The sequence below is a fragment of the Chionomys nivalis genome, chromosome 15 (genome assembly GCF_950005125.1).
Source record: "Chionomys nivalis chromosome 15, mChiNiv1.1, whole genome shotgun sequence".
In the NCBI taxonomy this organism is placed as follows: Eukaryota; Metazoa; Chordata; class Mammalia; order Rodentia; family Cricetidae; genus Chionomys; species Chionomys nivalis.
Window position 1 is genome coordinate 21,744,298 of NC_080100.1, and position 16,352 is coordinate 21,760,649.

Consider the following 16,352-nt stretch of genomic DNA (forward strand, 5'->3'; position numbering starts at 1 on the left):
TATAAAACATGAGAATCAAAACAAGAATGCAGAATTTCACCTTATTTAAAGACACTATTCTTACTACATTCTGTTTATTACTCAAATGGCAATGTGTGAACTTCCTGACTGAAATATCCTCAACTCTGTCGCGGTCCTCCATGCAGATACCGGCTTTGGTATCACACATAAAATTCTGGTGTGAACAAACGCGCGTGCACGTGTGTGTGTGTGTGTGTGTGTGTGTGTGTGTGTGTGTGGACTGCAACGATAATATGCGTCTCGATTGTATTTTATCTTTCGGTTAGGATGCAAGGAAGCCCAGGTTTGGAGAGTTAGCGGCTCAGAGCTTATCCTACCATCACTGAAGAAGAGCAGATGGCCTGGGGGAAGCTGAGCATCTGTGTCCGTGGTCTGAGGGAGCCTAGTAAGGGGAGTGGCAGATGATTCAGTGGTGCCTGTTCGACCTGACCACTATGACGTGGTGGGGCAGTGAGCACCTTTGTAAATGCTGCTGGGGGCAGATGTCGCTCAACCTAAGTGCTTCCCCTCCCACACCTTTGCTTTCTATACCACTAAAGCTTGGATGCAACCTCTGAGGAAAGAAATGGAAACCATTCCAATCTGACTGAGGCCACGTTCCCCTTTCCTGTGGCAATGCCCTTATTGTAGAAGCAACTGAACTGTTGGCCTTTGCAGATTCACAACCATTTTAGACATGTTTTCATTCAATGTCACCCTTTGCTGGATGATATCTATACCCAGGCTAGAAAAATTTCAGCAAACCATTGTCAAAATCACAATGTTCTTATTCAACCAAATAAAAGCTGATAGCGTGCCAACTGCATTTGCCCCAAATTGCGTATTCTCTGAGATCAGAATTTTTTTTTCATACTGGAAGTTTCTAATTTTTGCTAACGTACCTAATACAATAATGGTTCATGCAAAAACATTAACTGTAATTACCTCACCATTTTTCTAGAAATGAATTTCTCAGTTTCAGCACAGAAAATGGCTCACCAGCCTAGTTCAGAAACTTCCCATTTTCTGATTGGACTCATAAAATCTGACTTCTGTTTCTTTTCGTGACTAAGGATTAGAAATGAGTATATTTTCAGCTCGTTATTTGATCTGGTTCTTGAGCCATTTGTCACTACCTACAGTTAATTTTTCAAGTCTACAGAACTGGTATTTATAACTCTTGCGTGTTTATGCATCAACGAGGTGAAGGCCTTTGAAAATGCACTAGCGCCATCTAGTGGTGACTAAGAAGAACGGAGTACAGATGTTAGAGATAATGCGCAGAGGGAAAAACCCTTTTGAACCACGCTGTAAATCTCAGCCTAAATCCCTCTTGCTTTAGCAGCGGCTGTGGTGAGTTTTGCAAAGCCAATCAGGTGCATCTGGACAAAACCACACACATCCTGGAACCACCTTGGGTTAGCGGAGTGATCCTTCCATCCTTCATCCTCCGAGATAAAGAGTTCTGAGATACACTTTACTAGGCTTGTCAGGGAGCATGGAGAGATGGAAGGTAGAAGCCAACTCCATAATGCCTGGTCGGCACATTCGATAACAAGTCCCTCCTTCCCTATGGAATTAATCCCCAAATAAACTGTGTGTCCATATTCCCGGGGCTCGACTTGTACTGTAATCCAAATGAAAACAGATACTACATCTTCAGTTAGGTGTTGGCTTGCTGGATTTTACAGCCCCCCCCCAACACCCAGCCAGGTGGCTTGGGTTAGTCACTTTAACATCCAACAACACAACGCAACCATTGTGAAAACTGAGGATGTTAAAATAGAACAGTGAGCACGCCAACAGTTTCTGAGGCCCTTCCGTATTCTATGCACTGTTGAAAGCGCTGGTCATAAAGCAATGAAAAGACAGTTCCTGGTGGTGGGAGGGGGGGTGAGGAAGCAGACAAACCACAAATGAATGAATGAATACTAAGAGATCACATGTGAGCACAGGATCTGGAAGGAGAACAAGGAGGCAAAGAGGGCTGTTGGTATCAAGGGGCATTGTGCTAAGTGGCAAAGCTCTCCCAGGGACATCGTGTTAAATGACAAAGGCAAGCGGGAAAGTGTACATAGTGGGTGGAAGCAGAAAGAGCTTGAGCGGTAGAAGAGCATAGAGTCAGAGCACAGGGGCAGAGCACAGGGGCAGAGCACAGAGTTAGAGCACAGAGGCAGAGCACAGAGGCAGAGCACAGAGGCAGAGCACAGAGGCAGAGCACAGAGGCAGAGCACAGAGGAAGAGCATAGAGGCAGAGCACAGAGGAAGAGCACAGGGGCAGAGCACAGGGTCAGAGCATAGAGGCAGAGCACAGAGGCAGAGCACAGAGGCAGAGCACAGAGGCAGAGCACAGAGGAAGAGCATAGAGGCAGAGCACAGAGGAAGAGCACAGAGGAAGAGCACAGAGGAAGAGCATAGAGGCAGAGCACAGAGGCAGAGCACAGAGGAAGAGCACAGAGAAAGAGCATAGAGGCAGAGCACAGAGGCAGAGCACAGAGGAAGAGCATAGTGGCAGAGCACAGAGGCAGAGCACAGAGGAAGAGCACAGAGGAAGAGCACAGAGGAAGAGCATAGAGGCAGAGCACAGAGGAAGAGCACAGGGGCAGAGCACAGGGTCAGAGCATAGAGGCAGAGCACAGAGGCAGAGCACAGAGGCAGAGCACAGAGGAAGAGCATAGAGGCAGAGCACAGAGGAAGAGCACAGAGGAAGAGCATAGAGGCAGAGCACAGAGGCAGAGCACAGAGGAAGAGCACAGAGGAAGAGCATAGAGGCAGAGCACAGAGGCAGAGCACAGAGGAAGAGCATAGTGGCAGAGCACAGAGGCAGAGCACAGAGGAAGAGCACAGAGGAAGAGCACAGAGGAAGAGCATAGAGGCAGAGCACAGAGGCAGAGCACAGAGGAAGAGCATAGAGGCAGAGCACAGAGGCAGAGCACAGAGGAAGAGCACAGAGGAAGAGCATAGAGGCAGAGCACAGAGGAAGAGCACAGGGGCAGAGCACAGGGGCAGAGCACAGAGGAAGAGCACAGAGGCAGAGCACAGAGGCAGAGCACAGAGGAAGAGCACAGGGGCAGAGCACAGAGGAAGAGCACAGAGGCAGAGCACAGAGGAAGAGCACAGGGGCAGAGCACAGGGGCAGAGCACAGAGGCAGAGCACAGAAGAAGAGCACAGGGTCAGAGAATAGAGGCAGAGTACAGGGTCAGAGCACAGGGTCAGAGCACAGGGACAGAGCACAGGGACAGAACAGAGGCAGAGCATAGCAGTAGAACATAAAAGAGTAGTCAGCTCATGGAAACAACAACGGTGAAAGGGACAAGAATGGTGATGGCCCTGACCGCTGTGCACTGTACACAGGCATTGACGACATTATCACACCGAACCCTGTAAATAGAGATGGCACGTGCTGAGTTTGAAACTAAACTAATTAAAGCGAGGTGGGGAGATGTCTGTGGTTTCTGATATGGCTGTATCCCTGCGAGGGTGCCTGAGGAAGGAGATGTGAAAGTTCCCCACAGGCACGAACTTCAAAAGCAATCCAGTCGATTAAACAAAACCACTCATCCCACAATTATCCACGAGTGAGAAAAAGTGAAGATAGCCCCAAACATGAAAGACAGTTCTTCCAAACCGAATCAAAAGTTTGGTTAAATGGGGCTCTATCTGAAATTTATTTTTAGCTCTCCTCTTGGTCTTTTATTTTCTAAGCAGAGCATCTTATTTTTACATGTTAGTATTTTGTGCCCACTTTGAAGTACTTTTTTGAGGTTAGGAGAAGCCAAGCCCACCGAGTTTCCTCCTTTTCTTCTGCAGGAACACACAGGGTCAGTTTCCCCTGCAGCATTGATTCCTTTACAAATACGACTTTTTCAGATGGAAGCATAGAGAAGCCAAGTGAGCAACAGCTCTGGCCTTTGCCCCTTGGCACGTCTCTTTATTCTGTGCATGGGTCCTTTTGCCAGTTTGTTTGCAACTAACATCATAGGCTCACAGTCTTGGGGACAGGGGACACAAAGTTCAGACCTCCTGAGCCTTTCCAGCTGCAAGTTTGCCACCCACAGATAGATCTCACTGCCCAGGACAGCACAGTCTGCAGTTCAGTTTAACACAGATACACTGGGTTAGGAACTCTCAACACAAAGCCACTTCCTCCCACTAAGCATGGGTTTGATGGCTCACTGGGCTGATCTCCACAGTGACTGATATGCATGCAGAGAGGCTGAGAGTTGGTCCACCAAACCCATCACAGCTCCTGCTGAGCCGGGGCCGGAGAGATGATGGCTACTTTTTAGTGGGAGAGACAAAAGGTCAAATAAAATAGCTTTCTAGGGAAGAGTAGAAAAATTCCTCTAACACATCCCCCACACATTCACATACTCATGTATACACACACGTACGCACGCATGCGTGCACACACACTGTATGTGCCAGTTTACATACACAGAACAAGGAATGCTGCAATTTACGAATGACCCAGCTGTCACTGTCATGGATAATAATGCAGAGTGCCATCATCAAGTAGTCCGAGACCTTCGAAACGAAGCTCTAAATTGGGTGGGGCTCCAGACTACTACTCTGGAAGGGGAGGAGCTTGATCCTGCTCTTCTCTTGAGGAATGGACTTGCTAGAAGCTGCCACACACAGTGACCTCCCACAGGCCCTGGAGACACTAACTGTCATCTACAGCTTGGTGCTTACCATGAGATCAAACAAAGAAAACCCTAGAAATCAAATGTTTCATAAGTGCAGTTAGGTCTATATTTTTTTAACTATTGGATTTCTTCTAGTTAGTAAAATATGCCCCTTCTTCCGTGGTAATGGATCCCAGTTTGCTCCAGGGAAGTAATGCCACTGTCCCTAAAAATTAAAAGCTAAGCAAACTTTCACTTTTTAACTTCAAGTGCCTAGTAAATGATCTAATTGTGTTCAGTGAGAAACAAATAAATGTCTGGGGGAGTAGAAAGCTCTTGCTTTCCTCGTTTAAACAGATGATGCAGGTTCTTTCCTCAGCTTCCTCCCTGACTCTGCTCTCCATCTGTCCTGTCTAGAGAGAAGCATGATGGCACTATAGCAACCATCTGTATCCAAGAGTCACCAATGAAAGTTCAGTTGGTGCTGACGTGGACGGCTGACCAAAAGCCACTATGTATTCACTCCCGGGCTTCTTGTTATTTAAAAAAAAAAGTACACCAATATAGGCGTTTAAGCCACTGTTGTGTGAGTGTTGTTAAGATCAAGTCCTTCTACCAGAAAATGGAAGGATCTCCCTTGCTCTTGGATTGGGAGGATCAACATAGTAAAAATGGCAATTCTACCAAGGGCAATTTATAGATTCAATGCAATCCCCATTAAAATCCCATCAAAATTCTTCACAGATCTTGAAAGGACAATAATCAACTTTATATGGAGAAACAAAAAACCCAGGATAGCCAAAACAATCTTATACAATAAAGGAACTTCTGGAGGCATTACCATCCCTGACTTCAAACTCTATTACAGAGCTACAGTAATGAAAACAGCGTGGTACTGGCATAAAAACAGAGAAGTCGACCAATGGAATCATATAGAAGACCCGGATTTTAACCCACAAACCTATGAACAACTGATTTTCGATAAAGGAGCTAAAAGTATACAATGGAAGAAAGAAAGCATCTTCAACAAATGGTGCTGGCACAATTGGATGTCAACCTGTAGAAGAATGAAAATAGACCCATATCTATCACCATGCACAAAACTCAAGTCCAAATGGATCAAAGACCTCAATATCAATCTGAACACACTGAACCTGATAGAAGAGAAAATGGGAAGTACCCTACAACATATGGGCACAGGAGATCGCTTCCTATGTATAACCCCAGCAGCACAGACATTAAGGGCAACATTGAATAAATGGGACCTCCTGAAACTGAGAAGCTTCTGTAAAGCAAAGGACACTGTCATTAAGACAAAAAGGCAGCCTACTGACTGGGAGAAGATCTTCACCAACCCCGCAACAAACAAAGGTCTGATCTCCAAAATATATAAAGAACTCAAGAAACTAGACTTTAAAAGGATAATTAACCCAATTAAAAAATGGGGCACTGAACTGAACAGAGAATTCTCAACAGAAGAAGTTAAAATGGCCAAAAGATACTTAAGGTCATGCTCAACCTCCTTAGCGATCAGAGAAATGCAAATCAAAACAACTTTGAGATATCATCTTACACCTGTCAGAATGGCTAAAATCAAAAACACCAAGGATAGCCTTTGCTGGAGAGGTTGTGGAGAAAGGGGTACCCTCATCCATTGCTGGTGGGACTGCAAACTTGTGCAACCACTTTGGAAATCAGTGTGGCGGTTTCTCAGAAAAATTGGGATCAGCCTACCCCTGGACCCAGCAATAGCACTCTTGGGAATATACCCAAGAGATGCCCTATCATATGACAAAAGCATTTGTCCAACTATGTTCATAGCAGCATTATTTGTAATAGCCAGAACCTGGAAGCAACCTAGATGCCCTTCAATGGAAGAATGGATGAAGAAAGTGTGGAATATATACACATTAGAGTACTACTCTGCGGTAAAAAACAATGACTTCTCGAATTTTGCATGCAAATGGATGGAAATAGAAAATACGATCCTGAGTGAGGTAACCCAGACCCAAAAAGAAGATCATGGGATGTACTCACTCATAATTGGTTTCTAGCCATGGATAGGGGCCACTGAGTCTATAATTTGTGATCCTAAAGAAGCTAAACAAGAGGGTAAACCCAAGGAAAAACATATAGATATCCTCCCAGCTATGGGAAATAGACAAGATTGATGGGCAAAAAATTGGAATCTTGGGGGTGGGGTGGGATGGGGATGAGGGGTGATGGGGAGAGAAAAGTGTGAAGGAGAGGATGAGGGGAACTGGGGGAATCGGGGTGATTGGGGATAAAGGAAGGTTGGATAGGGGAGCAGGGAAACTCATACTTTAGTTAAGGGAGCCACCTAAGGGTTGGCAAGAGACTTGAACTTGGAATGGCTACCAGATGCCCAGGGCAATGTCCCCAGTTAGTTCATTGGGGCACCTGAGGATAGGGAACCTGAAATGAACCTATCCTATAATCATACTGATGAATATCTTGCATATCGCCATAGAACCTTCATCTAGCAATGGATGGAGATAGAGACAGAGACCCACACTGGAGCACCGGACTGAGCTCCCAAGGTTATAATGAGGAGCAGAAGGAGAGAGAACATGAACAAGGAAGTCAGGACCATGAGGGGTGCACCCAACCACTGAGACAGTGGGGCCGATCTATTGGGAGCTCACCAAGGCCAGCTGGACTGCTATTGAAAAAACATGGGATAAAACCGGTCTCTCTGAATGTGGCGGACAATGAGAGCTGACGAGAGGCCAAGGAGAATGGCACGGGAACTTTCATCTGGCGATGGATCGAGAGAGAGACAGAGACCCAATTTGGAGCAACGGTCTGAGCTCTTAAGGTCCAAATGAGGAGCAGAAGGAGGGAGAACATGAGCAAGGAAATCAGGACCACGAGGCATGCACCCACCCACTGTGACAGTGGAACTGATCTATTGGGAGCTCTCCAAGGCCAGCTGGACTGGGACTGAATAAGCATGGGTTGAAACTGGACTCTCTGAACATGGCGGACAATGAAGGCTGATGAGAAGCCAAGGACAATGGCACTAGGTTTCCATCCTAATACATGAACTGGCTTTGTGGGAGCTTAGCCTGTTTGGATGCTCACCTTCCTGGACCTAGATAGAAGTGGGAGGACCTTGGTCTTCCTGTAGGGCAGGGAATTTGGGCTGCTCTTCAGTATCGAGAGGGAGGGGGAATGGACTGGGGGGAGGAGAAGAGGAGTGGGGATAGGGGGAGGGGAGCAGGGGGAGGGGGTAATATGTGGGAGGAGGGGGAGGGAAATGGGAAACGGGGAGCAGTTGGAAATTTTAATTAAAAAAGAATACAAAAAATGAGAAAAAAAAAAAGATCAAGTCCTTCGCTAAGCGATGCACCTGCCATGGGAGGGTGGGAGGCATCAGTAAAGCATAGTGACTCCAGCAGGACTGGAAGTGGCTCACTCATCTGCACAGAAGGCCACATCTTCCTCACCTTCTCGCTCATTAACACACACTTCTTCTGTGGATAGTTCCTTCTTTGGCAAAATGTGTGGTACAACTGGGGTGACTAGAAATGTCCTAAAATAGAAGGTAGAACAATAGCAACAGCCATGAGGATTGCATGAACATCTCCCGTTGAGGACAGCCTGGTCTTTTACACTGAGAAGTACTGGACTGTTTCCTCACAGGTGGACCCAACTTTCCCTTGTCAACAACTGCTCTTTCACCAGCACCAGGGGCTGCAGGTCCGTTAGGAGACTTTAAAAGAAGCATCGTGTGGAGGGACCTGAGAACTGCTGGGATGAGACCTAGTAGTCGTGGTCTTTAGGCCACGAGCATAAAAATGTAGAACATTAAAAAAAATCTCTTTATAAAGAACTTTTGTGCTCTTATGGTTATTCAAAAACAAAAAAGAGAGAGAGAGAGAGATTATCTCCAGTATGCTGAAAAGGAAAATGAAAGGGATTGGGGAAGGGAGTGAGAAAAACGGGTATGCTCAATCAATATGCCATCTTTTCTTAGAAGGGAAGCTGGGCTCAGGGTCAACAGCCACTGAATGGCCTAGAGCGCACCTGTTCTCAAGTTCATGTGCTGATGTCTTAAACTCTAGTGTGACTGTGTTTGCATGGGGTCTTTAAGAGGTACCGACAGTTAAAAGAGACCTGGAATCACCCTAGTCTAGCAGACTGATTTTCCTGTATAAGAAACATCCCTGGGGGCAGTGAGAGTGAGGTGGGAGGCACATGAACAGCAGCGAGGTCACAAGAAGACAGATGTCTGCAAGCCAGGAAGAGGCTTTGGCAGAACCCACCTCCGCCAACATGACCTTAGATTGCAGCCTCTATAAAACTGTGAGAATAGCCTTCCTGCTGTTCAAACCAGTCAGGCAGCAGTCCTGGGGCACAGCAGTCAGGCTGACCAGAGAACCCCCCTGGGGTGCTGCACTGACGGATGCCTGAATGCTGAAGTTGGCTCCTCTCTCCACGCTGGAGCCAGCCACCAGATCCCCTTTGTATCCACTCGATAAACTCTGTGCTTTGATTATTTACTGGATTAAAAACAAGTCAGATATTAAGTCTAATTACAATTTAGAAGAGAGGAAGAGGTGAGAATTCCAGACCATTTTTGATTTCTAAAGGGATTTTCTGAGAGCCAAGACCTTGAATCCAGAGAAGAAAAGAGAGAGGGTCTGGGAGGAGTTGGGGGAGGGAAATAAATATGATGAAAATATATTGTTTGAAATTCTCAAGAATACATAAAGGCATTATTAAAATAAAAAAGGAAGAAGTGTTAGGTTGGTATTTATTTTGAGCATCAGCAATTTGACTGCTGGTGGCCGAAGAGCCAGGGGAAGTGCAAATGAAACAGACTTGATGTCTGTGCTGGAAACATGCTGAGAATTATTCAGTGCACAGAGAATATGGAGGGACCCGTAAGACATAAAGCTTGGGGTGCAGAATGAAAATAGCATGTGGTCTCGGTGGCAGGGTGGAGGGATGACTTAGCTAAGAGTGCTTGTTGCTCTTAACAACAAAGGGAAAATTTGATGGGATCGGACATCCAGGTGAGAGAGTGAGGATGCTGAGCAATAAAAGGAAAGATGACACAGGAGTTTTCCCAAACTCCAGCTGTGTTCTGCAGCATTTAGACCTCCAGAGAAGTGGAGGTCAGACGCCACTGACACCCAGGACTGCACCTCTGGCCTTGCACTTTCACCCAGTGTGGCAGGAACAGCTGACTGTACTGGGGTCTCCTCACCCCTCCATAGATTCACTACTCAAATATTTGCCAAAACAACAAAACTAGACTTCAAGGATTCCACATGCAGGAACTAGTCTTGGCTCTGGAGGTAGGACACTACATGGCCAGGGAAGAAGACACCGTGCTTCAAAAATTAACGTGCATTTGGCTTGACTATGAAGACAGTATATAATAAAGTGCCCTGATAGTTTCCCTGATAAATATAGAAATCCCCCTGGCTCAGGATCCTGCCTTCACTTGACAGGCTCAAGGATGCCTGGTGTACTACCAAGAACTGTTTGGGAAACGGCCCAGTGGCAATGGAGGGAGGCCGGCAACAGGACCCTAGGAATGGCGAGAGCCCTCCCTGCCCACCCAACACGGACATTTAAAGTGAGCAGGTTAATTTGTTTATATAATTAAGAATTCTTGAAGGTGTTGAGGGATCACTTGCTTTCTCAATTCTAGTTTGAGATTTCAATGTATTTCTTACGACACCCGCCACACTCTCTGGGGTCCTTATTCAAATAAAAGGCAAATGCCTGAGCCCCACCTGGAATGCATTGAATCAGCATAACTGGAGAAAGAACCCAGAAACCTGCAGTCTCAGCACATCCCTAGGCAAGCCTGATGCAGCATGATGAACCCCTGAGACTCTCTGCTTTAAAGAGAGGGGTCAGCACACGGGCTTCCTTTCACTTCCGCTGCACGTGTTTCCACAGCATTCTGAAGAAACCTCTTGCGTGAACATCCTTTTGAAGCCCCAGTCATGAGCTTACTTTGTTCAGGGAAACCAACGGAGACAGGGCGGAGCGCGTGATAGGCGCTTCCTGTCAACTGATCCATTCATTTAAAAGATGCCAAGTGCAGAGACCCTGGCTGCCTTCCATTGAAGTTTCTCCCCATCTGCAAAGCTGAAGGAGAACCTTTCTGGAAAAGTCCCTACCTGTAAAGAGGGCGTGATAGTGGAGACCCTTCTCCTTGTCCTGGTGGGAGCAGACGTCGAACAAGTAGGCTTTGATAGGCCCGTCAATGAAGTCAGCAGAAAAATCGAAGAGAACCACACCTGTCATGGTGATGCTTACGGCCCAAACCAGCTTCCTCCTTGGGTTAGCAACCAAAGCTAAAACAGAAACAAGCATCGGTCTTCTACAGTATGTCTATAACAACCCATATATTTTTATTTCAGTTAAACTGCCGTCAAGTCATCCCTTTTCAGTTATGTAGTTTTATTTTTACATCTAAAAATGACTTTTTTTTTTCATGTTTAAGAAAGTGTGCAACTGAATGACCAGGAAAGACAGATCTATAGACAGGAAGTAAATTGGTGATTGCCTGGTCCCTGGTGCCTGGAAGAAAACAGAGAGTGACTGCCACTGGGGAGTGGCTTTCTTTGGGGAGGAATATGAAACTATCCCATATGGGCACAGTGGTGATGGCTGCTCAATCTCATGACTATTCTAAAAAGCACTGGGTTATATCCTTTATCTGAATACTCTGGGATTTTTTTTTTTTTTTTTTTTTTTTTTTTTTTTTTTTTGGTTTTCGAGACAGGGTTTCTCTGTGGTTTTGGAGCCTGTCCTGGAACTAGCTCTTGTAGACCAGGCTGGTCTCGAACTCACAGAGATCTGCCTGCCTCTGCCTCCCGAGTGCTGGGATTAAAGGCGTGCGCCACCACAGCCTGGCAATACTCTGGGATTTTAATGGCATCTCTTTACATCAAAAAATAATAATGATATGAAATAACCCAAAGAAAATCTCTTAAATCCTAGCTGTCCAGTAACAGCTACAATATGGGGCTTCCCTTTTTGCACATGCAGACACGCAGTTCTACAGAGGGGCCAAACACAGGACTTCTCAGACTCTGGAGAGCCTGACTGCCATCGGAACCACTTTGTAGAAGCACAGATTGCTGGCGCCATTTCCCAAGGCTCTGACTGGGCAGGTGTAAGGGGGTGAGTATGACAGCTTGTAACTCTACAGCCCCTTGATACACAATTTTGGGCAACCCAGGCAAATGCGATCATGGAATATAAACATGTCTATCCTCAACCAACTCCCCCATCCTTCCATATTTAAAAAGCCACTGTATGCTTTTAGCACTTGAGGAGAGTCCATGCCACACATTCTGCTCATCCGCCAGATCTGCCGAGAGCCATAAACTGTTGTGTCCTTTGCTTATGGTTTGTTAACCTAAAGACAGTGTGCAATATAGAAACGTATTTGAAACATTCCAGTAGAAAAGTAAGTGAAAATGAGTCAACCTTCTGTTTCTTACCTCAAATTCCCTAGCTATATCCTAAGTTTCCTTATCTATACAGCCTTCTAAATCAGTGGTTCGCAACCTGTGGGTCACGACTCCTTGGGGGGGGGGGAGGGTCACATATCAGATATCCTGCATGTCGGATATTTACAATTCATAACCATAACAAAATTACAGTTACTAAAATAGCAAGGAAATAATTGTATGGTTGCGGTTCACCCCGACATGAGGAAATGTATTTAAGGATCACAGCATTAGGAAGGTTGGGAACCACTGCTATAAATATATGTAAATATTACCTACTTATCTTCTATCATAATTAACTGAAAAAAAGCAAGAATATTTATTTTGGAGAAATGGATAAATTTTCAATCCATTTGAAAACCTTATAATAATAAAAAACATTGTTGTAATGTATCTAGAAGTAAAGGCTCCTCAGCCACAGGTTTGGAAGTCATTCAACTGTAGAAGGAAGTTTACCACATGATAGGAGAGACCACTAATTGTAACCAGTTTCTGGCAGGCACTAAAAAGGATTTTACCTTAACAGTTAACTATTAGGTCCATGCACACCACTTACCTGATACAACAGCATCTCCATTGAGGTATAGGGCCATCCCCAAGAGCATCATGATGGCCAGGGTCAGGATGTAGGGTCTCCGGCGGCCCCACCTGGCCCTACAGTGATCACTGATGGATCCCACCACAGGCTGCAGAAGGAATCCCAAGATGGGACTGAGGAGCCACACCATGCTGTACAAACTCTTAGGCAGGCCCACGCTGAGCAGAACGGGAGTCACATAAGCGGCTTCCACGGCGTAGCAAAATTCTCGGCCAAACATGGCCATGCTGTGCATGATGAGTCTCCCTGTGGATCTCTTGGGCTGCTCCACAGATCCAAACGGGCAGTCCTCCGAAAGGGATTGATAGGTGTGGGTGTCAGTCTGTCCATGGCTGCCACTCATGACCGCAGAGATAATAACTTTCCTGCGTGCTCCTCAGGTTTGGACTCCAAACTGGCTCTGACATGGAGCCTGTCTGAGCAGAGATGGGCAGGCTGGAGGAGGGGCTGGAATTCTTTCATTCCTCCAAGATCACAAGTTATGATGAGAAGCAAAGAGGGTGCTGGCACTTGGAAGCGTGACAAAGATTAGCTGTTGTGAGCCCTCTGGCTCCTTAGAATGCTGGTTTTTCTCTAAAGTCTCTCTCTCTCTCTCTCTCTCTCTCTCTCTCTCTCTACACACATACCACACACAACACACACACACACACACACAATTGTACACAATTGCTTCCATAGTTTTCAAATCATAAAGGCTCCTAAACAGAAACTAATAAAATGTAAATAAATCTAATAATTTCTATAAACTTCTTTCTATCGAGTTGGATATTCTCTTTCCCTGAATTCACATTTTCTACAGACAGCTTAAAAGATAAATTAACTAGGCTTAAAATGGTGGGTGGGGGTGTCACCCTTCACCCAGCTCATTGTCACCTAAGTCCCTGAACGGTTTTCTCACTGCACTTAATACATTTTCAAATGAGATAATTCAGACAGTGTGTTGTATCCTTTGTTATTTCCTTAATATATCCTTTGATTAGCCTTGATCTTCAGGACAGAGAGCAGGTTGATTTATAGTATCCCCAGCATGTAGCCTGGCACCTCTTAGGTCTCCCAAAATATTTGCTAATAAATACAATGAATTTGAATGAACAGAGTATAATAAGTCTGTTTTGTGCCCTTCACTGCCTACTTTGCTTAGATCTTGGGACTACATTTCCCAGGTTCCTTTGTTCTTTGGCTTCTGGGTATATTTGCCCAACAGCAAGCTTTGGTGAAAAGCTAGGGAGGAAGGGAAAACATGTACAATCCAGTTTTCTTCATCCCAAGGTATTTTTGGCATTGACAGTACACCCACCGTGAACCTACTTTCTATCAGCCACATTGGACTGCTGGATTTCCTTAACTCCCCAAAGCCATGTTCCCACAGCCCTAGATGTGACCCTGGCTCCTTAATTCTGCTCATATTGGGGTGGCCTCACTATCTCTGCTCTTTATCGCCAATGTAATCCTCTAATTAAATTTACTGTTTTAAAGACTGACTTCAAGTAGGTCACATTTTCCTTACTGGACCCTAATAAAAATCCTTGGTAGGAAAAGTATCTTAGAAGTCCCTGATCCCCAGAAAAAGGGAAGCACACATCACTAACATGCTACTAACATTACTTATATACATTTATTCTTTAAATTCACAACCTACCAAAAACAACTTCTCTTTTACTTTGTGTAATCACCTACACTCAGAAATCAGTGTCAAAGTCAGCTCATCTGATTAGCCATAGATCTTAACCAATTTGCATTTATCTTTTTTCTAACCACTCCACTGAACAGATTTTTTTTTTCTGAGAACATATTCTAACAATAACGATGGTTTTAAAAAGACTTGCTTGGTTTATATCTCTTAGAACAATGCCACTTGTAATGGTTACTCCGTCTTTTTATGTATGTGGGTGTTTTTCCTGCATGTCTGTCTGCGCACCCCATGCATGCCTGGTAATGATGGAAGCCAAAAGAGGGTGGTGGAGCCTCTTGAACTGGAAATACAGACTGTTGAGAGCTGCCATGTGGGTGCTGGTTCCTCTGAGCCATCTCTCCAGCCTAGCAATTGTTAATCATGACTGCCAACAGGACTGAGATTAGAAGTCCCCAGGAGACTAGTGAAGCATATTTCTGGGTATGCTGGTGAGTGCATTTGCATACGGGATTAGATCATGAGGACTTTCACCTGAATGGTTTAACCCCCTAATGGACTGATAATATGGATAGCCTCTTGGGAGGCAGTGAAGCTGTGGAAATGGAGCCTGATTGGAGATGTTTGGTTGCTGGTGTAGGAAGGACTCCTTGGCGGGGGGGGGGGGGGTTACTTCATGCCTTGGCCCCTCCTATTGTTGCTCCATCTGCCCCTGCATGCCATAATCCTTGCCTTGCCTTGATGGTCTGAAACTTAGCAAAAGTAAACCCTCTCCAGTATTACCTGTCTCAAGTATTGTGGTCACAATAGTAAGCAAAAGCAACAGAAATTAAGCAAGGTGAAGCCTTTGAGTTGTACATTATATACAATTGCTTGAATGCTTTATAGGAATGCAAATGTGTAGGTATCACCCTTGGCCCACTGTATCGACTTTCTGGGAGCAGGGCTCAGATTCTGTGTTAGCAGATTCCATAAATGGTGTCTTTGAACTAGATATAAATACTACAGTCATTACCCCAGGCGATCATGGCTTAGTGAACAACTTGTAAGCCATAATAAAAAGTAATTTCTATGCTTGGACACATAAACAGAGTATATTGGGAACAGAGAAAGGGCCTTAACAGAAAGAACGAACAACTTCTGAGCTTTTTCAATATGTCAAGTACTTCCAAAGTATTGAATCAGACATCACATGGGAGAGTAAAATCTGAACACATGACCTTTCTGACATTATAGCTCATATTCATTGTGCAAAACCATCCTAGGGTTGAGAAGGGCAGGAAGTTTGACAAAGAAGGCTGCACCTGAGTCAACATGAGTTTGATGACCAAGTGGCAGGAACAAAAGGTATATTGTTTGTCCCAGAATATGATGCAGTGCATGGAAGCAATGGAAGCAAGAGATACCATAGCATATAGACATTTAAGTTGGTCCATATAAAGGGCTGCAGAGCAGGAGCTGAGGATGGGTTGGTGATCTAGGCAGCTCTTGTTGTTGATTACTGTTATTCTTGCTATTAAGATTATATTTTACCCCATGGGAGAAAAATGCATTATTGCAAAATTTTGCATGCCTAAAAGGCTAGTCTTGCATCAAAAAAATTACCAATAAGGTGATATGGCAGAAATAAAAGCCAAGTAGTGGTATCGGAAGTGGAGACAAATAGAGAAATAGCAGTCACCTGTCGGGAGGGAGTTCTGTTGAGGTGGGGGTTGCAGGGGGAATGAGGGGTAGATATGCTCAAGATACACTTCATGCAAATGAAAATTTCAAAGGATAAATACATTTTTTTTAAAGAAAAAGAGCATTTCAAAGGAGTTGGGATGCCATTAAGTGATGGGGGGGGCATTAAGCCACTATAGAAATGTGAACTCTAGCACTGAGTAAGGAAAACCACGACTCTCTGACTCAAGACCACGGCTGACAAAGCCATTAGCGTCTTTTACAATTGTAATAGAGATGTCCAAAGATGAGGTGCCCACTTTGCTCC

At 45.0% G+C, this 16,352-nt stretch overlaps 1 protein-coding gene across 1 annotated transcript in view; it reads right to left on the reverse strand.

The window, feature by feature from the left end:
- Slc45a2 (solute carrier family 45 member 2) overlaps positions 1-13,075 on the reverse strand; it is a 30,211-nt gene extending 17,136 nt beyond the window's left edge. The window contains exons 1-2 of the mRNA XM_057790164.1: positions 12,691-13,075; positions 10,794-10,970 (exon numbers count right to left, since the gene is read on the reverse strand). Coding sequence (XP_057646147.1) covers positions 10,794-10,970; positions 12,691-13,075 — 562 coding nt within the window. The remainder of the gene's footprint in view (positions 1-10,793; positions 10,971-12,690) is intronic.
- Between the last annotated feature and the right edge of the window lie 3,277 nt (positions 13,076-16,352).